This window comes from Procambarus clarkii, chromosome 72 (assembly GCF_040958095.1).
Source record: "Procambarus clarkii isolate CNS0578487 chromosome 72, FALCON_Pclarkii_2.0, whole genome shotgun sequence".
Lineage (NCBI taxonomy): Eukaryota > Metazoa > Arthropoda > Malacostraca > Decapoda > Cambaridae > Procambarus > Procambarus clarkii.
In genome coordinates this window covers 2,469,755-2,494,894 of record NC_091221.1, presented here as the reverse complement: position 1 = coordinate 2,494,894, position 25,140 = coordinate 2,469,755, and the positions used below count along the sequence as shown (strand labels likewise).

The window sequence follows — 25,140 nt, the reverse complement described above, 5'->3', positions numbered from 1 at the left end:
GGGTAATAAAGAGTTATTAAAACACCAGTTTTAGAAATGATTTATTAATCTGAAACGTTCAAAGTCATGGATCACTAAATTATGACGACACAGACGAAAGTGAGTGAAACCTCACTGTAAACTGAGGTTTACTGTACAGTATTCCCTTATCTGTCCATCCTCACTCATCTTGTTTCATCACAGAAAATGTACATAAGAAGATTTCAACACATTAGCTAGCTATTCACACTTCAGCCTTTAATTAGTTTACAAAGATACGTGTGCCACAAATCATTGAACGAAAATCATTGAAACTCAGTCGTTCACTTGTGTGGACCATTCTGGCTGGTGTTTGATTCATATGGTTCACTTGTTGTGTGGTCCACTTGTGTGATCCAACTTGTCCTATGAAGGAATTATTAATTGTAATCAGTGATAGAATGAGACAGATTTCCACCACTCTGTGAACCTTGACCCAATATCATAAGCTTGTAGACCACTTGTGGTCCACTTGTGTGGCCCACATGTGTGGTCCACATGTGTAGTCCACTTGTGTGGTCCACTTGTGTGATCCGACTTGTCATGTGAAGGAATTATTAATTGTAACCTGTGAAGGAATGGGAAAGTTTTCCACCACTATATGAACTCTGTCTCAACATTGTAAGATTGCGGACCTCTTGTGGACCACTTGTGCGGTCTACTTGTGTGATCGAACTTTTCATATGAGGGCATTATTAATTGTAATCTGCGATAGAATGGGAAAGTTTTCGAGCAGTGTGTGAACTCTGTCTTGACATCGTAAGCAAATCCGAACATCCCCCGCTTCGGCGAACCATTGTTCATTGAACCGGGTTAGTAAATCCGGCCTAAAAAGTGTGCGACTAGCCGGAGATTCATTGAATCAGGGTACTTTGAATCGAGGTTGTACTGTACTTATATATAATGTGTATGTATAGTGTAATAACAGCATAATCAGTATGCTGGCAGAAACGTGTTAGTGAGAGAGGTAGTGTTGACAGCTATTTTATGTGTGACTTGTGTCATGCAGTGTATGGTGGCCACTATGCTGTATGGACACCTTACCAGCTTAGTTGTGCAGTTATGGTGGACAAAACATGTAGATACTCATATATAATGTTTGTATATAGTGTAATAACAGCAAAAACTGTATGGTGTGATCAGGAATTTTGGTGAAGTAGGTGCTCACCTAGTTGTGTTTGCGGGGGTTGAGCTTTGCTCTTTCGGCCCGCCTCTCAACTGTCAATCAACTGATTACTAACTACACTAACTACTTTTTTTTTTCACACCACACACACACACCCCAGGAAGCAGCCTGTGACAGCTGACTAACTCCCAGGTACCTATTTACTGCTAGGTAACAGGGGCATTCAGGGTGAAAGAAACTTTGCCCATTTGTTTCTGCCTCGTGCGGGAATCGAACCCGCGCCACAGAATTACGAGTCCTGCGCACTATCCACCAGGCTACGAGGCCCCCGAGGTAGGTAACTCAGCTGACTGGTGTGTTGGTGGCCACTATGCTGTTACGATGCACCATACCAGCTTAATGGTTCGTTATGGTGTATCTGCAACAAAACATGCAGACACTTATATATAACATGTGTACATATATATATAACACATGTGTACTTATATATAACATCTAGTGTAATAACAACAAAAATATTCTTACATTGTTTTATGAAAATAAATATTAAATCTTTTTTTTTGGGTGGGGGTTGGGGGGGGGGGGAATTCCAGTGCAGGCCCTAAGCCGCTGGCTGGCCCACTAAATTGAATCACCAGTGTGCGCACCATACTTTTGAGTACGTTGGTTCAAACATTTTATTATACGGTGTAAATATATCACACTACACACACCATTGAATAATATTACTGTAAAAAAAGACATAAAAACAAATCAGAGATATTGAAATATATAAGTAATAATAACTTTGTGGCAACTCCCGCCTGACAGCTCGGGTGGAAGAGACTGCCCCAGACGCCTGCTCTGTCAGCGCTTGATTCTTGCCAGACTTCCTTGCCCTATTGTGGCCAAAATATGTCTCCTACGATTTTTTTTTATTTTTTTCCCCGGGATCAGGGAACATATTTTAGAACAAAATTTGTTCATTTTTGTTTTCTTGGGCACAGCGAATGATAGTCGGCTATTATTAGCAGTGCTGCCCAGGGATTAATGAATTTATAGAATAGGCCTGGTTCTGTTTTACATTTGTACACTATCCTTTTCTCAAAAAAAGCAAATTTTTTCTCAAAAAAAAGCAAAGCAAAAAAAATTCTGCATTTTCTCACTGCTGTGCAATTGTTTCTTGGTTGTTTGTATTACTGGTATGTTTTATTGTTAGGCCTCTTCCTATACTGATTCCACAAGCACTGGGAAGCTACTGAAAGTCTACCAGAAAAGGGAATTTCATTACATTCAATTCTTTATTTTTGGGAGATTTTCTGGGGGAGCCCCGTCGGCTTCCCCGGAGCTTTACCGGCTGATATGCTAATGTCAGACTTTGGCATCAGTCATGTGTATGGAGTTCTAGGGCCTACCGGGGACCACGGCCAGAACCTGGCCCCCTCAGAGAGGCAAGGGGAGCAATGGCCTATAGAAACCCCCGTGTGGTTGGAAGCATTCTATGTCTGCCATCGACCGGGTCAAGCATCCAGAAAGGTAAGCATTCCAAAACAAACCCCTATTCTGGTGAAAATTGCTACCTAAAGCCGAACTAGTGGATAGAACTCTTCAACAGAAAACAAGGAAACTAGTATGACTGTCATACTGTCACCGCGCCGCTGTCTGCGCAGCTCCCCCCTCCCCGGGAGGGGGAAGGGGGAACCCCAGACCTCCCACGCCGGCTATCCACCCATCAGTTCTTCGGCTGATGCTATAGGCAACGGTTATGTGCTCCGGCTCCAGTGGTTGTTTCAGCACTGTACCTAGAGTGTGGTGTCTGTTTTCTAGGTGGTGCGTGAGCCGGGAGTGATTCTCCAGTACTCGGGCTGCATGCGCCTAAGGTTCCCTTCCCTAGGTGCCCTGTAAGTACTGCCCTTGGGGCTTGGGGCAGCCTTCCACAAGTTCCTTGAGTCCTGCCCCTGCTTGGCTGTTTACTGCTTGGTTTTCGGCCGCTCTTTGTGTGCTCGGGTGTTCTGTCTCCCTTGTTCGCCTTAGAGTAAGGGGCAGTTTTTGCACTGGTGGGGCGCAGGGTACTGTGCAGCTTGTCTTTACCAATCATAGCGGCTGGCTCTGTTCCGCTTGGGTACGCTGTCCTCTTGCGGGGTTTTCTTTTTCTTTTTGTTTATCTACCTGGTGGGGGGGTCTGCCTTCGTTCTTGCCCCTTGTGTCCCTTGTGTTCTGAGTATTTTCTGGTGGTACCCCCTGCTAGGTCCCCGTGAGTGTACACGTCCCGGGGGTTCAGCTCTTAGAAAGTTGTTTGGTAGCTTTGGGTGCCGGTTAGCAGTACCCTGCCTGGGATTACCTGAGCGCGAGTCCTCTTATAGTAAACGCTCGGGACCTCTGGGAAACCCCTGGGGGCGCGCGGGTCCGATGGATGTGACCCCAGAGTCCCCCCCTCGCTTCCAGCGAGTTTGAGAGTTGCTCTCACCCTTTGTCTCTGGGTGACTCTCTGTTTTGCCTCCGTCTGCTGCCTGTGGGGTCGGTGACACCTTCGACCCGGAGTCCTGCGAGTTTGGTTGCTCGTTGTGGCTTGGTTACCCAGTTGTGCTAACGAAGCGGGTGCGGGCAGCAGGGGCGTTGCACTTGAGCCTTGGTGGTGGCAACGTTCTTGTGGTTTCCTTCCCGGGAGCCCCGGGGCTGCCCCGTTGTAGTTCGTTTTGGGACATGGGGGTGATGGTTGCTTCGGTTCCATCCACGCCCCCTTGTCTTTTCCCTGGATCACCCTTCCTGCCTGCATCCGGTTCCTTACCGTCTGTAGGTTCGGGGCGGGATTTTTGGTGGTGTTGAGACTCGGGCAGTCTCGGGGAATTCCCCTTCCGGGTTAGTGACGGGGGCATTTGAGCCTGTTCCTCCAGCCGTGTTGTACGAGTCTGCCAGTGGGCTCCCTTGCTTAGTGTTTTCACGGCTGCCCCGGTTTTCTGGTACGGCCGGGGCTTTGGGGGAATGGCTCGGCCCCGGGGCCTGTCGTGTCGGTTCCCGGGGCTGGGGAGGGGCTGACTTGGGGGGCCTTGGCCCCGTTGGACCCCGTGGGGTTTTTATCCCCCTCTAGGCGGGGCTTGTGGTTACGCGGAGTGGGGTCTTTCCTCCCCACTCGCCGTACGTGCTGTTGGGCGTCGGCCCCTCCCCGGGCTCGGTTCCTTGGCCTTGAGTTGGTTGTTTCCGTCCTGTGGGTGGATGTTTCCTCCGACCCCTTTTTGGGACGGTGTTTTCGTCATGTTTCCCTGTTCGATGGGGTTCTGCGTGACTTCTGATCTCGGGTGCGCCTGCGCCTTCGTGTGCCTTCGGGACTAGTGTTGGCTTCTGTGTTCTCGAGGGTACGGGAAGGTTTTTCGCTACTTCCCGCATTATTGGAACATCTGTCGGCTCCTCTTCCTTGTCGCCCTGTTGGGCTACTTGTCGCCCTGTTGGGCTACTTGTCGCCCTGTTGGGCTACTTGTCGCCCTGTTGGGCTACTTGTCGCCCTGTTGGGCTACTTGTCGCCCTGTTGGGCTGCTTGTCGCCCTGTTGGGCTACGTGTCGCCCTGTTGGGCTGCTTGTTGCCCTGTTGGGCTGCTTGTCGCCCTGTTGGGCTGCTTGTCGCCCTGTTGGGCTGCTTGTCGCCCTGTTGGGCTGCTTGTCGCCCTGTTGGGCTGCTTGTCGCCCGGTTGGGCTGCTTGTCGCCCGGTTGGGCTGCTTGTCGCCCGGTTGGGCTGCTTGTCGCCCGGTTGGGCTGCTTGTCGCCCTGTTGGGCTGCTTGTCGCCCGGTTGGGCTGCTTGTCGCCCGGTTGGGCTGCTTGTCGCCAGGTTGGGCTGCTTGTCGCCCGGTTGGGTTCCTTTTTGGGCTCTTTGCTTCTTTGGCCGGTTTTATTGTTCCTGCTTCCTCTTTTGGCTACTTTTCTCGTGCAGTAGTCCTGGCTGGTGCCTTCCCGCAGAGAGGGTGTGCGGTTCAGCCAGCGTGTTATGCGCATGCGCCGTGGAGTTTGTTTTGGTTTGGGCGGTGTTTCAGTGCTGGTGTTTTGCGCCCTTTTTGCTACAGTGCTTCGTCTCTCGTTCTTCTCCCTGGCTGCGGTATGTGCCCCTTCGCGCCGGGGGTGTCCTGGTTCCCAGTTGTGGGGAGGACACCGCGGTTTTCCCTGTGTCATGGGTGTGGACCGCCTCCTTCGCCTCTCCTTGCTCTCCTGCGGGTCCGGCAGGGTCCGGCTGTGGCGTCTTCACCTGGCCGTGCTCCCTGGTTCTTCTGGGCACGGTTGAGTCGTGTCAAGTTCGTGCCACCGTTCGCCAGGTGAGTTTCTGCGGTCTGGTGTCTTTTGGCCGGGCGCTGGATGCGGAGTTGTTTATATACCTGTCTTTATTTAGGTATATTTTTGTACGACTGAGACCGTTCGCACACCAGTGACTGTCCCTTTTTCAACCCTTCCTGTCCCCCTCATGTGCATGTCCAACCCATGCTGGAGTCATTCAGGGGACCCTCCTTTTTTAATGTTGTGAGGTGTGGGGGTTGTAGGGTTGGTTCTGTACTCACCTGGTAAGGCTCCTGGCTGTGCTTGCAGGATTTGAGCTCTGGCTCTTGGGTCACGCCTATCTGGTAGAACTTGCGGGATAGTACCAGTGGAGTGCAGTGGTGCTATTGGCACATTTGGGGAACACTGTATTACCATCAGAGGTCTGTGCTTGTTACACGACCTACTTGCAAGCATAGGCCTTCTTGCTGGTTCGTCCGTGGACTTCCAGGGCGCACTAGCCTGTTTTCGTATGGCAGTTCCGGCCCATCCTGGTTGTGGGGGTATGTGGGCCGGTGGACTGCTCCTAGCAGCTGCCTGGTGGGCCACCCTCTGGCCGGTCTAGCCTGGCCTTGGGCCGGGCTTGAGGTGTGAAAGAGCTCCCAGTACCTCATTCAGCAGGTATCGAGCGGGGTTTTCTCCGCCGTCGGTCGCCTGGTGCAGGTTTCTGGGCCTGCGGGGTTTTGTCGTGTCTCCGTTGGCCCTGTCTGGGGTCTGCCTGCTCCGTTCTCTGCCTTTGCAGAAGGGAGTTGCTATTTACATGTTGCATGTTGCAGTGGTGCCTGTTGCTGCTGCTGCACGTGTGCATTGGTACTGTGTTTCACGGTGGCGTGTCCTTGTTCCTGTGTCCGGTTGTGGAGTGGCACTTTGCTGCCGTTTTGTGCCTGGGGATTGCGTGGGGGTTTTTCTGTCCCTGCCTGATTGTCCACCCCTGGTTGTTATCCTGGGGTTTTTGTGCTTCTGCTCTTTCTTCCTGCCTCCTCTGCAGCAGGGGTGTTCTGCGTGTGTTCTTAGGCGTTTGTCAGCCTGTGTCCTGTGATGTGCTTCCTTGTCTCGGTCTATTGCAGTTGTTCGTACCCCTTCCCCTGCCGGTTGTTTTTTTTGTGGGGTCTTGCGATGTCTCGCTTCGGATCCGTCGTTTCTGAACTCCTGGCGGGCTTGCATGCTTTGGGGAGTTTTTCTGTTCGGCAGACGTTTCATCTCCTTGTGCCGCCTGGGTTTCGGTGGTCGCGCCCAAGATCTTCCCGCGTCTCCGCCTTTTCCTGGGCTCGAAGGGGCCTTGTCGGGGCTGCCTATGTTCTGCCTCGCGATCTCACCTCCGGTTGGTGGTCGGGTTTTTTCGTGGTAGGTGTCCCACCTGCGTGCTTCTCTTGGCGGCAGTATGGGGTATTTTGGCGGTCCTTCCTTTTCCTGTCCCTTCTTAGGTGGTTCCTCTTGTTAGCTTGGTTTACTCTCGGCTTGGTTTTCTGGTGGGGGTTGGGGGCCGTCGTCTTGCCACATACTGTCGCCTCTTTTCGTGCGGCGCGGGCGGAGCCGCTTCAGTTTGCTTTCGGTCTTGGTGTTGCTTCTGCACCGTTAGTCAGCTGTCTTGTGCGTCGTTTCACCTCCGGCCTGTTCGTGCGCCGCTTGCACCATCCTGGTCTCTGGTCAGCGTGCTCTGTCTTCTCCTCAGTTGGTAGTGCCCCTTCGGTTCCGGTGTGTTTTTTCGTCGGCTCTTTCCTTTTGGCCTTTGCCTCTGGGGGTTGAGTCGCTGAGTTTTCTTGCTCCTTCGGTTTTAGCGTTTTGGTTGTTCGGTGGCAGCAGTCTCTTATCTTTTCTGGAGCGGGGTGGGGCTGCTGCGTTCTGGAGGGGTCCAGGGTTTGTTGGTGCTTTCGTTGGTCGGGCTGGGGGTGTCGTTTTTTGTGTTCAGTGGCGGCCCTCCGCTGTTGTTTGCGTGCCACGGTGTTTGGGTCCGGAGCGCGTTTTGCGTTGATCAGGTTCTGTTCTTCCCGGTTTGCGGGTGATAGTGTCCCGGGTGGTCAGCCGTGTTCTTGCGGCTAAGCTGCCTGTGTTCTTCCCTCATGCCTGTGGCGTTCGTGGTTTCGCTGCTCTCGCTGCCGTCTGGGCGACGTGGCCTTGCGGTCTTTCGGGCATGGATTTTTGGTGTTCGTGCAGGGGCCTTGCTGCTCGTTGTTCTCGAGTTGTTCCCGGGACTTTTCGGGGCTGTGGCGCCTTGGGTTGGCGTTTGCTGCCGGTTGTCTTGCCTCCTTGGGGGTGCGTGGTGTCCGCCTCCCGGTTCTGTCCCTTTGACCTTCCTCTGTGGGTAGTTAGCTCCGGGGAGCCGACGGGGCTCCCCCAGAAAACCAGCGTTGAATGTAATGAAACGCCATTTTCTGGGTGAGACCCGGAGGCTCCCCGGCAACCCTCCCTCCCTCCGGTCGGCGGTTTTTCGCGTGTTTTGACATCCAGCCTCAGAACTGATGGGTGGATAGCCGGCGTGGGAGGTCTGGGGCTCCCCCTTCCCCCTCCCGGGGAGGGGGGAGCTGCGCAGACAGCGGCGCGGTGACGTATGACGTCATACTAGTTTCCTTGTTTTCTGTTGAAGAGTTCTATCCACTAGTTCGGCTTTAGGTAGCAATTTTCACAAGAATAGGGGTTTGTTTTGGAATGCTTACCTTTCTGGATGCTTGACCCGGTCAATGGCAGACATAGAATGCTTCCAACCACACGGGGGTTTCTATAGGCCATTGCTCCCCTTGCCTCTCTGAGGGGGCCAGGTTCTGGCCGTGGTCCCCGGTAGGCCCTAGAACTCCATACACATGACTGATGCCAAAGTCTGACATTAGCATATCAGCAGGTAAAGCTCCGTGGAGCCTCCGGGTCTCACCCAGAAAATGGCGTTTCATTATATTCAACGCTGGTTTTTTTATGCAGATGTTTCATTCCTACTTCTTAAAGGTAATTTTGGTAGATTAGATAGTTCTTAAGATAAATAGTCATATAAATTAAAAGATGCAGTGTTATACAATTAACTAATTAGTTGAATACTTCCATTACAGCAGACAGTATGGCTGTCAATCCTGGTAAAGGACCAAATGAAGAGAATTTGAAAGCTATTCTTGACCGATCAGGGTATACTCTAGATGTAACGACAGGGCAGAGGAAGTATGGTGGTCCACCACCTGATTGGGAAGGCCCACCACCAGGTCCAGGATGTGAAGTAAGTCATACATTTTTCTAAATTAATTAGGCATAGGATTAGATAGTCTTACTTCAGTTCCTTTATCTCATTACATTTCCATGCCTCCCAAAATAATATCCATAAGTATATTATTATCATGTTTTTATTTATTATTGAGGAAGGAAGGCATGAAGTTGGACCAAAAATTTGGGTAATTTAACAAATAAAGCTTAAAGCTAAGGCACAGCAGAAGTTTATCCAGGAATCTCATACTATCTACAGAAATTTTTGACTCTCATGGTCTGTAACCTCACCCAAACCCTTGTTTTTGTGTCTTGTTTGTTCCACTCTTGCCATCTAAGATACTGGTCATCTTCCTCTTCTATATGATTTCATTTCACCACTTGTACATCTTTCCCATTAACCCTTAAACTGCGCAACACTTCATATGACGTGTTGGAGTACTACGCAAGATTTAAACAGGCCCGCGGATACACTGGGGTTCACCACACCTGCATCAGGGCTCTTGTAAACAGACACCATTTTTAAAAAAAATCGTGGGCCAAACTCCCGGGTGTTAGGGGTCTCAGTATTGAGTGAGCTACCAAGCCTGACTGCACGCAGCATGAGCTCACAACACTGCTGTTCAACTTGTGACCACAGCATCGCCTAAAAATGCCATAATATACTTGTTCATGCTATTATGTAGCGATGATATTATTACAGAAGACCCCTGACTGTGATAAAACTGACCAGGGTTCTGATAATAGCTGGATTGTGGTGATATTTAGCGCTGTGCGCCATGGAGGGAGGAGTAATGCTGTGGGAGGGAGGGTGGTGGCGATGTCTTCTGACTGTGTGTGGCCACCTTTTATTGACTGCACTCACTATACCAGCTTAGTGGTTCGCTATGGTGAAGACAAATGTAGATACTTATATATAACGTGTGTATAGAGGGTATAAACAGCAAGAGGAGTAGATTGGGAGCCGCCATTTTGGTGAGGGCGGTGGCGTCGTGCAGACGACGGTGTTGTTTACTGGTTACCACGATGGTCTTTGGGCACCATACCAGTTTACTTGTACAAGTATGGTGAATAAAACAGGTAGATATTTATATATAATGTGTGTATATAGCGTAATAACACCACAAACAGTATTGTTGGAGGAGAAATTTTAGTGCTTCTGGCCTTGAGAGCGACAGCCATCAGCTGACTGTGTGAGTTCCTACGTCTTTGTGCCTTTACTCACCATACAAGCTTAGATGTACAGTTATGGTGAACAAAACATGTAAATACTTATATATAACGGCTGTATATAAAAGCAAAAACAGTATGGTGGGTGGAGAATGGTGGCAAGTCAGGTGAGGTGAGGGAGAGAGGGAGTGGTAGCCAGTGGCGGGCTGCCACTGCCTGCCACTGCCACTCAGCATACCAACCTAGTGGTTCGTTATGGTGAATACGAATGTAGATACTTATATATAGCGTCTGTATATAGTGAATAAAAGCAAAAACAGTATTGTGGGAGGAGAATGTGGGTGAGTCAGGTGACTTGAGGGATGGTGTGAGTGGCTGGCTGGTACACGGCGGTCACTCCTCGTTACTTTTTGATTCATAATAGCAACTTAGTGGTTCGTTATGGTGAACAAAACATGCGGATACTTATATATAACCTGTGTATATAGTATAATAACCGCAAAGTATTTGTTCACTGATTGATGAACATAATTGAATCAACAATATGCATACCATGTTTTTGAGTACAGCAATGATTCACTCATTTTATTATATAAATATATCAAACTACACACTAGTGAATAATATTACAGCAAAAAAACTATGAAAAAGTCAATCAGACATTGAAATAATTAGGTAATTATCTCTTTGTGGCAACTCTGGCCTGACAGCTGGCGATCAACAGACCGCCTGGGACGCACGCTGAGTTAGCGCCTGTTTTTTGCCAGACTTCCCTGCCCTATAGCGGGCAATATATGCCACTTACGATTTTTTTATTATTTTTCCCATGATCAGTGAACACAAATTAACAGGTTAGGAAGAAAAAATATATTTTTTTTTTTCAGAATTACATGCACCTGTGGGGAACAAAGGATATTATACCCCTAGCATGTTAAGGGTTAAACAGTCCTCAGGCATGGTATTTGCCTATGCCCCCCCTTAGTGTGTTAATTGAATTTCACCCACTCCACATTTTATTCCTGCACCCGTTTCCCTCTTACCGCATCTCTTATATGTAATACAGTATATTTTCATTGCTATACACATGCACCATACTTCCACCAGCTTACTTTCTCAAGAAACTCATTTCCTATGCTTGCACTCCTGAACTGTGTACCCACTTTCTTACCTAGGTTTTTCTTCCATTTGTCAGAGCTGGAAATAGTATACTATCTCTTAGTTCTTTCTTAGCATTGGCATTATGAGGATAGTACTCATTCTATAGTCCATTGTGAACCATCTCCTTAACCTACAAAGTGCAGCTATGGAAATACAAACATGTCTGCCTCAGTTTCGGTGGCTGGACGTGCTTTGGATTGGTCCGGTTTTCCTCGGTCAACCCTCGTGCCAATGATGTTCATAAGTTTGCTGCTTTGGCTGCCGTGTTCGGCAGCATGTCTTGGGCTGACATTTGGGCGCTAGTGTTTTGGAGGTTGAACAGGGTCCTGGCCGTCTCTTATCTGGTCAATATTCCTGGTCGTGTGTGGCTTTGGGTCTCGGGCTGCAGCCAGTTGTCTCGCCTTCGAGTTGATGTGCATGTGGCGGCCGCCTCCCAGCTAAGTCCCTCTTTTACTTGTCTTTGGTTAGATAGCTACAGGGGACCTATAGTACTCCCCACAGAAAACCAATATTCAATGTAATGAAATGCCATTTTCTGGGTGAGCCCCAGAGGCTTCCTGGCACCCTCCCTCCCTCCAGTCGGTGGTTTTCGATTTTGATGCTTATCCTCCGAACTCAGGTGTGAGTAGCCGGCGTAGGGGTCTGCGGCTCACCCCCGCTCCCTTCCAGGAAGGGGAGGGCTGTGCACACTAGTGGCGCAGTGGTAGTGTATGGACGTTTGCTTGTTTCTTTAGGTTTTCGGGAGTTCTGCGCCTTTCTTTGTTCAGTATTTGGCTGCAATTTCTTACCAAGTGGGGGTCTGTTTTGTTATGTTTACCTTTCTGGGTGCCTAACCCTGGTCGGTGGCAGACATAGAATGCTCCCAAACACATGGGGGTTTCCATAGGCCATTGCTCCCTGTGCTTGTGTTCCCCGGTACGCTGAACTCCTTTGACTGATGCCCCAGTCTAATATAGCGTAGATCAGTCTACTTGCTCCAGGGAGCTTTCGGGGCTCACCCAGAAAATGGAGTTTCATTACATTCGATGCTGGTTTTTTCTTGGAAAAAAATAAATTGACTGAATCCCTGCTGGCTGTGAGCCTCAGTACTGCCAGAGCAACCAACGCTGGCTCATGCAGCTGCAGCTCACAGCACCACTGCACAAGTCGGGGCTAGAACACCACTTAACACTTTCACCACTCGGTGGCGCACGAGCGCGTCACTAAGTTTTGTGCGGGTTCCGCAAGGGTGACTCTGGCGGGAGTCACGAGAATAAATATTTGTATAAATTCCAATTTCGATCCGATCTACTTGGGGATAGTTTAGAAATGTTCGCCATGAAATTTACGTTTTCTCTAATTGCCGAAGAGCTTATTTGGGAGAACGGCATGGCAGTGAATCATTGTGGTAAAACAATTGTATTATTGACACAACGAGTATGATCGACGCAGTTTTTATATTTGTTGCCAGTCGAACGCATCCTTATGTGACGTTTTATACTTATGTTCTTCTAGAACATTCTATTGCGAACACATTGGTACAAAAATGAAATACGTACATCGAAAAATAATGTCAGGACAGTGAATTGAATATATACTTTTCAATGCGGGTTTCGCCGATATGCCGCCTCGAGTAACACTTCGGCTACTTCCCACACTCTTGTGGGTTGGTTGTGACATTGATTCTATATTTATATGCAGTATGTCCGTGTAGAGAATTTTATTGCGATTTCAGTGATACCAAAATTAACCCTGTAGGACAAGTGTGGAGTTGACAACCCTGAAGATAGTAGAAACATTTCGTTGCTGTCTGGTGCTCACGGCTAGTGATCGACGTAGTTTTTTATTTGGTGCTGATCTAACTTATGTTTTGGTGACATTTTATACTTATGTTCTTCTAGAACATTCTATTGCGAGCACATCGGTACAAAAATGAAATACGTACATCGAAAATTAACGTCAGGACAGTCAAAAGAGTAAGGAGTATACACTTTTAAATGTTGCCGCTCGATCGCCGAAACGCTCATTTCACTTGGGGAATTTTTTTTTTCAAAAGCCAGTTTTGCGAAAGTGTTAATAATCAGTGAATAAAATAAGTAACTTTAATTGTTTTACAACAAAAGTGTCAGAGATGTCTCTGGGTAGGGGTAGTTTTCGTCACTCGTAGGGGCGCGGGGTACTGCTCAGCTAGTTTTCACCTATGACAGCGGCCGGTTCTGTTCCGCTTGATTATGTTGTCCTCTTGCGGGTTTTTTCTTTTGTTTTTGTTTTCTGCCTGGTGGGGGGGGGGAGGTGGGGTATCTGCCTTTCTGGTCCCCCCATTGCTGTTCTTGGGGTATATATATTTGTATATCTATATTTCTGTGTTTGGTGGTCTCCCCCCTCGTGTTTTGCGAGTTTGACAGTTGCTCTGTCTCCTTGTCTCAAGGTGACACTTGCCTGTTTTTCTCCGCCATGCTGCCTGTTGGGTCGATGATTGCTTTGACCCGGAGTCGTGCGACGTGTGTTGTCTGTTCGTGCTCCCGTTCACCCAAGCCACAGATAATGATGTGCGGGTGCAGGCAGCTGTGGCGTTGCATGATAGGTTTAGGTTGCTGCAATGCTCTAGATTGGTTGCGGCCCCGGATGCCCCGAGACTGCCCTGTTTTGGTTAAGGGGTCCGAACTTGGGGGTGGGAGTCGTTTCGGCTCCGGTTCCGTCCGCTCCTCATCGCCCTTTCCCTTCTGTTGTGCATACTTCCTTCCCCTTGCTTCCGGCTCCGAACCGTACGTGGGTTTCGGGGTTGGGGCAGGTTCAGGTTGGGTTGAGACTCAGGGCGGTCTCGGGGTTTCCTCTTCCGGGGTGGCAGCAGAGGCATTCGAGCCTGTTCTTCCAGCCGTGCCATATGGGTCTGACCAGTGGGCTCCCTTCCTTAGTGTTTTGTATGGCTGCCCCAGCTTTTACTTGTGGGGCTGGGGCTTTGGGGGGAACGACTCACGTTGACCCACAGCCACACGTTGTGGTTAGTCGTTTACATTGCATTACCGGCTGCTACTTGGTCCATATTCCAGTCTTTTCTTTTCCTATTTCTGTTTTCCTCTCCTTCTATGCTACACATGGCTGTGTATCTTGGTTGGTGCATATTGGCTTTACTGTTGTTAGGTGCTGGGGTGGGCTTCTGTCCATGTTCCGTTCCATGATTTTGGATTACCCCAGTCTTCAGTTTTGGTATTGAGTTCACTTTTCCTTGTTTTCCCTTGTTGCGATGTTTGCGGGAGGTTGTGGACTTCCGGTCAACCACTCCAGCCCTCCTGTGGTTCCTTTTATTGGGACAGGGGTAGCTTGGATTCCGGTCCTGGCTCCAACTTTTCTTTGTTCTTTTTCCGGAACGTGCATTTTTGTTTTCTTGCGGTACACGTCCTGAGTAGTTCTCCTCCTGTGTACCTTGGTGACGTGTGCCTTGTTCTTTCCTGCTTGTGCTGGTTGTGCTGCTCCTTAGGGTTGTGGGGTCACTGCTTTTCGCTTCGCGTCTTGCGCTTTAGTTCGTTGTGCTCGTTTCCTTGTTGGCCTCTGCCTGGGCCCTAGCTCTTCGGTGTTTGGCCTTGTTGGTCCTTCCAGGGTCCTGGAGGGGGGGGGGGATGTTTCCTCCCGGACGGAGCGTTTCTGCTCCTCCGGGTTGGTTACTTTTCGGCTCGCCGGAATTGGGTCCCTTGGTATCCTGGCGGCTGTTCCTTCTGGTTTTTGCCAGCCTTGTTTGGGGGTTCTGCTTTCCTCGGTTCCGATCCTGAGGGGCTTCCCGCGGCTCCGCCTCATTTTGCGGATCGGTCCATACCTGTACTGGGCTTGTTCGTTCTTCCCCTCAAGTCTTCGCGTCTGGGGTTTTTGTCTCGTGTTCTCGTCGTTTGTAGGGGCACTGGTGACTTCGTTGTCTCCCACCTGCGTGCTTCGTCTCGGTGGCTGTGTATGGTTTCCTGGCGGTCCTTCTGGTTTTCCTATCACTGTGAAGGGTTCTTCGATCTCTGATAGGGTTGTCTTGTCTTTCCCTTCGGGGTTATTCTGGGACTGTTTTCTGGTGCTGTGTACTGTTGCCTTGTCTTGGGTGGCGCTGGCGGAGCCGCTCCAGCTTGCATTCAGTGCTGTTGTTCCTTCTGCTCCGTTCCGCTTGCTCTCTTGGGCGTTGTTTTGCCTCCTGCCCAATCTTGCGCTTCTGGTGTCCTGGTCGTTGGCCTGGGTGGTCTATTTTCTTCTTCTCCTCGGTTGTCGTGATCCCTTTGGTTCTGGTGTATTATTGTTTTTCAGGTCTCCTGTTCGTGTTGATCTCTAGGGGTCGGGTCGGGGAGCTTTCGGCTCTCCTCTGAATCCTGTGTTTTTCTGCCTCGTTGGTCCTCGTGGTAGGATGCAGTCTCCTTCTCGGGTGATGTTTGGGTCTGCTGCTTCCTAAGGTGTCCTTGGTGTGGGGAAATCTGGCTCTAGTTTAATACTAATAAAATGTATAATTCTATTAATGCAAAATAATAATTAACTCTAAGATAGTTCGAAGGACCAGAATTCTATTCTAAATGAGAAAACCAGTGGCTTATGGATCTCTATGATTAAATGTAATAAATTCTAATATTCTATTCTGCAGTGACTGTAAATTCTATACATTCTAGAACCAGGTTCTCATAACACATTTTGGGGAATATTCTATGAGGTTAGTCTACGTGATGCATGTATAATAATTGTATACATGATGATGATGATGGATAATATGCACTTACACAGATTATATGGATTAATAAATTGTAATGCAAAAATACTACTGCACGATAAAGATTAAACACTATGTAATCAATGCAATATAGTATGTATGTATGATTCTCACACTGAGAGAGAACTATCTACAATAAGAACTAATTAAATCTCAGCGGTGACAGAGGAACGTAGTTAATGTCCAATCTCTACAACAGTCTGGAATCAGCCCTGAGATAATGATCCTTGAAACACGTGATTATGATTGACGCTGTGGTCTCGCCTATGCTGGTACTCCAGCTGAAATGCAAATATTATGTAAATTCCACTTCAAACCTTAGAATCATTCGTTTAATAGTAAATTCTAAATGGATCTGGGAACCAGCAGTACACTTATATAGGATTAAGTTTCGCCAAACATCATAACGAACAGCAAGGTAACCCAATTCTATTTTAAAGTCCTCTAAAAACAATAAGGATACTAATCTTCCCTGTCAAATGTGGTGTCGGTAAAATTGAAGTTGCAGGATCAGTCTGGAGTCAGTAGATGACCAGATGCTCCAAAATTAAGACTGATGTCGATAAGCAAACTTCAGAACACCTTTGCAATGGCGGTTGTCGTGTCTCTCTCTTTCTCTCTCTCGCCAGTATGGCGTCTTCTCTCCCTTCCTGCTCGAAAGTCGCACATGCTCATAGCTCTCAGTAGGGGTTCCGAGCATAAATTATATGGAAGGAAATGCGATATGATGAATATTTACGTCACAATAAAGGTATTATGTGGCGACACGTCTCTCTTGTGATGTAGTCAATTAATTTAGACCATATTAAATGAATGAGAAAAGGTCTGGAGTGAAGATACAGTTTATCATTCAAGTCACTGATACAGGAAATCGTGGCTGCATAAATTAATTCCAGTAACAGAAAAAATTTACTAACGAAAAGTGAATCCATTAATATATGCTTATCCTTAATAAAAAGGCAAAATAAGGCTGGATTCTACTCGATATATTAATATGAAATGTTCCTGTGGCTAGCTGGCTGACGCAACATTTGAATGATTCTAAGGAAAATTACATGACACTCCACATCCTATTGCAATGAATTCTGTGATACTAGACTACGGATTAGCTCAGTCGATTAAGGCAGCATCTGGGATGCTCTCGGATGCAGGTTTGAATCCTCGTCACGGCCCTTGTGGATTTGTTCTAGGGATATATTTTTCAATGAGACGACATCATTGAACATAATCTTGATTTTAAATAGTATTAAATGCTGTAGTGTAATAGTGATTAGTAAAAATTTGTCTTATTTCACAAACTTATACAGTTTATATAACACAGTTTAAGTTTTTAAAAAGAGCATTAACTAAAATGTTTATTTCTTTTAGGTTTTTTGTGGAAAAATCCCCAAAGAACTTTATGAGGATGAGTTGATTCCTCTTTTTGAAAAATGTGGTGAGATTTGGGATTTACGCCTTATGATGGACCCAATGACAGGTCAAAATAGAGGTTACGCCTTCATTACTTTCACCACGCGCTCTGCTGCTAATGAAGCGGTCAGACAGGTATGTTTCTCACTCTTTCACTATGTCGGTATTTGACTCTTTTTTTTAATTCAAAATGTTATTTGTTATTGTTTACATTTTTATTTATTTAGGCATAGAGAAGGTAGGATTTACGTAAGTTAAATCTTGTGCTTGTCTGTCTAGCTGTTAATATTTTAATGGTTCAGAAGACTTTTAAAAATAAAAGTCTTGACTAATGATCATCCTTATACTTGTTTATCTAACCAATGGAAAAACATTTTTCTTCATATTCACGGTGAACAATCTTATTTTTATCATGTTGGATTGTACAAAGTGAGTGATTTTTTAAATTATGCTACTTTCCTCCGATGGACAATTTGCTTTACTTTCGTATAATCCTCAGTATTCATATTTCAGTATTATAGCTAAATTATTTCTTTAAAATATTACCTTCACAAATCTGGTTGATGGAGTTAGATAAATTTCTAGAGAGCTTGCAATGGTATTACATCATTCAAATAAAAGTATATTATTCCCTTTTTACTTAGTATTATTACTAAGCAGGATATTTATTTTAATTTGTTTATCTATTGAGCCTTGCAGCACTCTCAGCAACATTTAGAACACTAGTTGAGAGATGTTAATGTGGTAGTGTGACTAAAATTTGTGAACCATCAGTTGATCGTGAAGATTATGAAGTATAAAGGAATAACCAAAGTTTGTTGAAAAAACTAGGGAGAATAGTGAGTAGAATGAAACTGAATTGAGACAATTTAGAAATAATTGGCTTGGTGGTCCTATTGTTTAGCATTGTGCCTTATGTTAATTATTTTAAGGGTTTCCCATGACAAAAATATTGGCATTATTGCTTTGGTAAAATTGTTATGTACGGGGGGTGTTATGATTCAGACAAATGTAGATAATGAACTACTGTAATTTAGATTTTTTAATGTCTTAAATTGTGATATATTATTGCAATTTACCTCTTCTTACAACTAACATTAATTTCTGTGCTAAGCAATTCATATATTTTATGTAATAATTAATTTTTACGCAATGTTTACAGTAGGTAGACTTTGATACGTCTACCGTGTATTTTGATATATGGCCATAGTGGTCTCAAATGGAGAATTTACCAGCAAATAATTACGTCTTTAGTAAACAGATAACTGCATAAAAAAAAAAAAAGAGGCATATAATATATTTAGGCTGTAATTTTCATGTTGCTATAAGAAAGATACGGTGGCCTGGCCTTTTTTCCAAAGGAACAAAATTTCTTAAAACAGTGAATTGCCCAAGTCAATTTAAATAGCTACATAATTTATGGCATTCAAAACAGGATATAGTTCAGGCTTTTTGTGGATCTGGATGATTTCAGATCGCCATCTCCTCTCCAAGCTGAATCAATAGGATATAAAACTAACCAGGACAGTACAGTTTGAAGAATTTTGTTTGAAGCCTTCACATGGGTAAGGACATGTATAATGGTGGTGAGGGGGGGGGGGAGGAAGTGGAGTGGAGACAGGCCTTGTCCTTGGTCTTACATGTAGGTTGTCGAGAGTGAAGTAGCAGGACTTTCAGGTGAGTTTTAGGTGCAATAATAGTACTAGGCCTGCAGTTTTCAATGTGAACAACACCATAAAACATTGATCATGTGCTTAAATATTAATTGTAGATGTAAATTTTCATTTTATAATGGCTTCATATTGTCAAGGACAAAAAACCTTTTAGGCTTGACCAATGACAAATCTTCCCTAGTCTGCATCCCACAACAGTTGACTAACTTCCAGGTATATATTTACTGCTAGGTGAACAGAAACATGGAGTGGAAGGAAAATTTTTCCAGGTGTCTCACCCTGCCCAAGACTTAGATATGAGGTGACTGCTTACCACTGTATTGCTGTTCATCTGGATAATAAGTCCCAAATACTTAGGGCCTATTTTAAATTTGTTACTTTTTTGGGGAAGAGGTCCTTCAGTAGCATACCAAGCTGAACTCTCAGACTGTCGAGCATAGGAAATGAACCAGGCCTCTGAGACCTAGCCTCTCAAGGAAATGAACCAGGCCACTGAGACCCATCCTCTCCTCTTGGAAGCAAGGACCTGAATCAGGGGCCAGATTCACAAAGCAGCTATGCAAGTACTTACGAACGTGTACATAATTCCTCAATCTTTGACGACTATGGTTACATTTATTAAACAGTTTACAAGCATGAAAACTTCCCAGTCAACTGTTGTTATTGTTATAAACAGCCTCCTGGTGGTTCAAAATTCATAAACTGTTTAATAATTGTAAACAAGCTGCCAAAAATTGAGAAAAGATATACAGGTTAATAAGTGCTTGCATAAATGCTTCATGAATCTGGCCTCTGATTTCTTTACAAGACAAGTGAAGGTTGAGGGTCAGATGATGATCCAGGTCTCTGACAGGGGCCCAAATGTTTTATTTGTACTTTCAACTAAATGTGTTGGCTAATCCTAGGACATTAGTTCTGCCTCATGGGCAGCTTGAACTTTACCTGCATGGTTTTCCCTCTTATCTGTATGTGTGGTTGAAAGCACTTTACCACTTTCTTGGGTGGGCATCCTTCTGCCAGTTCTGGGACAGAGCAGTGCATTTCCTGTTTCTCACGAGGTAGATTATGCATTGTTGTTTTTCTCATCAGCTTTATCGGGGTAAAGTTCCACTGTACTCTCTTACATCACTCGAGATGTTCACAAGTGCATTCAATCTGGGCTGGGGTTTCATCTTTAGCTTTCACCGAGCTGTTGAAGGATGTGTAGTGTACCCACTTACATACTGTACATTTAGCAGTGCTAGAATTTTTGGTGGTCTGAATTGCATTTTTGCACACTCGTCTCTTGCCGGGCAACGCACTTCTGCTTTCATTCTGTACACTCTGGTGGTTCATTGTCTCGAGAAAGGGAGCTCAATTAATCTCTTTGCTTGTGGAAGTTGCCATTGAAGATAGCCTCCTTTATGGCTTCTTAGATTTTAGTCCTTTGTGGATCACAGTTGGGTTGTTTATGTGTTTTTGCTAATAATTTCTCCCATTTCTTTCTGATTTTGACCATGATGGTAGATAGTTTAATGGAATGTGTGGTAGATGGGGGCCTCTTTCCACTGAATAGCAATTGAGGGTTTTGAACATTTTCTCTAATAACCTCTCCCATTTCAGTCTGATTTTGACAGAGTAAGCAGTAGATGAGGTATCCTTACTGGTTTTGCATAATGTTTGGATTTATTCAGGTAGTTCTGTTTACTTCTTCATGAGGCACTGTTTCAAGTGTAAGGATTTTTTCAGTGGATGTATTTTTCCTTGACCAATCATTGGTCTTACATTTGCCTCTTCCTTCCAGCCAAGTTATTTATTTCCATGCTGTCCAGATTGGTGACATTTATGGGATAAGCATGAGTAAGGTGGGTGGCTGGCTGAGACACTCAGGCGTCCTAGTTTGTAATCAGGTGATGGTAGGGTACATTGCTGTCGGGGGCAACTACCCTGCGCCAATCGTCGTTTGCCTTGTTTACATTGAAGTACATTACATTGACATTTATATTATTTCAAGATTTCAAAAGATAAGTTTTGTTGCACTTATTCTATCTGGTGAGTCATTTTTTGGAGTTGGGTCATTCTCTGATCCCCCAGGCATACACTTTCTGCATAGAAAAAACAAATTATAATCCTGATACTAATTCTAGTCGGGCATACAACCTCATTTAAAATATCATTTTTGAGTTTCATGTCTGTTTGTGCAACAATCTTTGGCATCTTAAGCTATATTGTATCGTTCAGCTCCAGTTTTTTTTATCTTACAATCTATGTTAGTACTTATACTAATTTTCAGGAACACATTTCCTCTTCCCTTGTCCTTTACTCCCCATTTCTCAAATGATTTTGTTGGTTTGCTTTTTTATACCATTTCACAGGCTTGCCTATCCCTATCACCTTGTAGAAAAAAAAAATTACTTCTTCATTTTTTTCTCATTAGAGACGTTTTGCTTCAACAAGGTTGAAGTAAAGCACTTTTAGCTTTCATCTGTCGTTCTTTGAGAAGTATTGTCTAATGACCAGAGTTTTCCATCTTCGTCATTTTAGCAATATCCTGGAATTTTCTAGGACTTTCGTGATTTGTTTCACTGCATTACATGTCACCTTTAAGGGGCGATTTGTGTGTTTCTCAAAATTTACCCACCCTCCTAAAATCACAGATAATCACTGAAAAATAAAAATTGTATGTTACGTACTTTGGCCATGGGTGGGGGCGAAGAAGTCTGGCAAGATACAGGTATTGACAGAGCACTTGCCCGCATGGTTTGCTCCAGCCTAGCGGGAGTTGCCACAAAGACATTATTACTTAATTACTGTATTTGAATGTGTCTGTATTTTGCAGTAATATTATTCAATAGTTTGATAAATGTATATAATAATACGTGTAGACCATCATTATACTCAAAAATATGGTGTGTATACTAGTGATATGCACACCATATACAATATTTATATATTTAACAATCAGCATTTTCATGTAACATTACGAATCACTTAGCATTTGTGGTGAGTGTAATAATCTTATGACTGGTTATTAGAGTTTGCCCAGTCACCAATATTTTGCACTAAATTCAAACAGTGTACATAGAATATACAGTACTGTCTAAGCTCGCTTATTCGGACTCTATTAAGTAGAACCCATCACCGGATGAACCAGACTTCCAGATAAGCAGAATTCTTACAGGAGAGGTCCAAAAATTACCATATTTGCAATTTTTTTGTACTACAACCAACATAATTTGAATCTCCGTATGCACTATAAATAAAAAATATAATTGAAAAGAGAAAGTTGAACTTACCTTGTTGTAGTTTGTGTCATAGTTTGATACTGTAGATCTTGAAATGTGTAGCCCATGAACTTTTATGTAACCTAACCTCTGGTTATCTGGATTTCATTCCAGATATGGTGAAGTTTAGCCAGAAATTTATCCGGACTTGACTTAGACTCTGTGCCAGTCTGCGCTATCCGGCCAAACCTCCAGTTATCCGGATTACTATCCGGATATTGTGAAGTTTTGCCAGAAAATTATCCGGATGCGATTTTGGCCGGATAATCCAAATATCCGGTTAAGTAGAATCCGGATAAGCGAGCTTATACCGTATAATATTTCTTTGTATTTTTAATGTTTTCTATATACTTTTCCAGTACAATGTTGTATTGGGCTGTCAATATTTGTATCATAGAACGTATAGAATATTGGTACACACTGAATATATTCATGTCAATAATATCAGTTAAATATTATATTCTTTGAACAATAAAATATACAATTCTTGCTATTATTACACTATCTACACACAATATATATAACTATCTACATTTTTATGCACCTTAACAAACCACTAAGCTAGTCTGGTGAGTCCAAACGGTATTGCACCACCACACTACTGAGGAGCTAAGTAAGAACAAAAGCAGTTTGCCCAGATGGAGTTTCACCATGGGTTCTGAGAGAATATGCACCTGAGCTCAGTCAGCATTCCACTTCAACTGATTTTTCAGGCATCCCTGTATACAGGAGTCCTTCGCATATGTGTGGAAAAGGCTAACATGGTTCCAATCTACAAAAGTGTTAGTAGGGAAGACCCCCTCAATTATAGACCTGTATCATTGACAAGTGTAATACTGTAGTCAAAATATTGGAAAAATAATTAAAATTTTCACAATTAAAAAAATCTACAAGGGCCATGATCCCTCATCACGGCCCTTGTGGATTTGTTCATTTGATGTATCGCGCTATTGTGATATCTGTATGTAGATCTAGGGGTGGTTCTAGATAGAACTATGATCTGAGGACCATATAAAGAACACCATGCGAGAAACCTATGCTACACTTTCAAATTTCACAATTGGTTTTAAATACATGGATGGCAATTTACTAAAGAAATTGTTCATGACTTTTGTTAGGCCAAAGCTAGAATATGCAGCGGTTGTGTGGTGCCCATATCTTAAGAACACGTCAACAAATTGGAAAAGATGCAAAGACATGCTACTAAGTGGCTCCCAGAACTGAAGGGCAAGAGCTACGAGGAGAGGTTAGAGGCATTAAATATGCCAAAACTAGAAGACAGAAGAAAAAGAGGTGATCTGATCACTACGTACAAAATAGTAACAGGAATTGATAAAATCGACAGGGAAGATTTCCTGAGACCTGGAACTTCAAGAACAAGGGGTCATAGATTGAAACTAACTAAACAAAGATGCTGAAGAAATATAAGAAAATTCACTTTCACAAACAGAGTGGTAGACGAAAAATCCACAAGGGCTGTGACGAGGATTCGAATCTACGTCAAGGAGCATCCCAGACGCTGCCTTAATCAACTGAGCTACGAAATGGTCAAACGAGTTGAAACCGAAGTTCTACTGAACTTACTGGATCCTGCAGCCTCTCCGAGGCACAAACCAGGGTTTTGCACAACTCCCCCATGCACTCGAGCTATAGCAATAGGCTGTTCTCCCTCTTCGTCCATACTTCATTACTCTCGTCACGGCTCGTGAATCCTCGTCACGGCCCTTGTGGTTTTTTTCATTTGATGCATCACGCTATTGTGATATCTGTGTGTAATGAAGTAAGGGCGAAGAGGGAGAACGGCCTATTGACATAGCTCGAGTGCATGGGGGGAGTTGTGTAAAACCGTGGTTTGTGCCTCGGAGAGGCTGCAGGATCCAGTAAGTTTAGTAGAACTTCGGTTTCAACTCTTCTGACCATGTCGTAGCTCAGTCGATTAGGGCAGCGTCTGGGATACTCCCGGACGTAGGTTCGAATCCACGTCACGGCCCTTGTGGATTTGTTCATTTGATGCATCACGCTATTGTGATTTCTGTGTGTAGAGTGGTAGACAGTAGGATCAAGTTAAGTGAAAAGGTGGTGGAGGCCAAAACCGTCCGGTAGTTTCAAAGCGTTACATGACAAAAAGTGCTGGGTAGACGGGAAACCATGAGCGTAGCTCTCATCTTGTAACTACACTTAGGTAATTACACACACACACGAGGTAGGGGCCTCGTAGCCTGGTGGATAGCGCGCAGGACTCGTAATTCTGTGGCGCGGGTTCGATTCCCGCACGAGGCAGAAACAAATGGGCAAAGTTTCTTTCACCCTAAGTGCCCCTGTTACCTAGCAGTAAATAGGTACCTGGGAGTTAGTCAGCTGTCACGGGCTGCTTCCTGGGGTGTGTGTGTGGTGTGGGAAGAAAAAAAAAAAAAATAGTAAGTTAGTAGTTAGTAAACAGTTGATTGACAGTTGAGAGGCGGGCCGAAAGAGCAAAGCTCAACCCCCGCAAAAACACAACTAGTAAACACACACACACACTGAAGAGTCTGAAGTCTTGTCTGAAGAGTCACACTGCTGCAGGCTCCAGGATAATTCAAATTATCTGAGTGTGGGGAGTAGGGTGAGGGTTGCAAATGGTGTCCCAGAATGCATGAAGGTGTAGGGAATTTGAAATTAAACTAAGAGATAAGAAATAAGTGTTAGTGAATACAAAATCTTGGGTAGAAAAGGTGATCTTTCAAAACAGCAGAATGTCAACAAAGATGGCCGCCGCCACAGGGGACGACAGTACCCTGGCAAGGGAATGTTTTGCAGGTTTCTCGCAACAAGATGTAATGAAAGGTGGTTTTCTTGGCAGGTCAGTGATTATTGAGAACATGCTAAAGAATTATGAAGAAAAGGTTATTAAATTAGAACAAGAAAATGAAGGTCTCAAGATTGAGTTTTGTACGTTAAAAGGAAGTATTTTCCAGCAAGATAAGGAAATTACCAGCTTGACTGATAAGATGAGGATGCAGGAGGAACACATCAAGGAACTAGTAAAGGATAATGAGGCATGGAAAGTGAAGAGTAGGGAATTTGAAGAAATTAACAAGAAAATAGACTCGTATGGTGAACATTTCCAAGGGAGCTTGAGCGCTAACATGGAGTTAGGCAAGGAGATGCAACGACA

General features: G+C 45.0%; 1 protein-coding gene across 18 annotated transcripts in view; it reads left to right on the top strand.

Annotated features, from left to right (window-relative positions):
- LOC123773598 (heterogeneous nuclear ribonucleoprotein Q) overlaps nt 1–25,140 on the top strand; it is a 236,569-nt gene that overhangs the window by 27,652 nt on the left and 183,777 nt on the right. For all 18 annotated transcript variants that reach the window (XM_069312317.1, XM_069312323.1, XM_069312316.1 and 15 more), the window contains exons 4-5: nt 8,460–8,620; nt 17,009–17,185. In XM_069312317.1, coding sequence (XP_069168418.1) covers nt 8,460–8,620; nt 17,009–17,185 — 338 coding nt within the window. The remainder of the gene's footprint in view (nt 1–8,459; nt 8,621–17,008; nt 17,186–25,140) is intronic.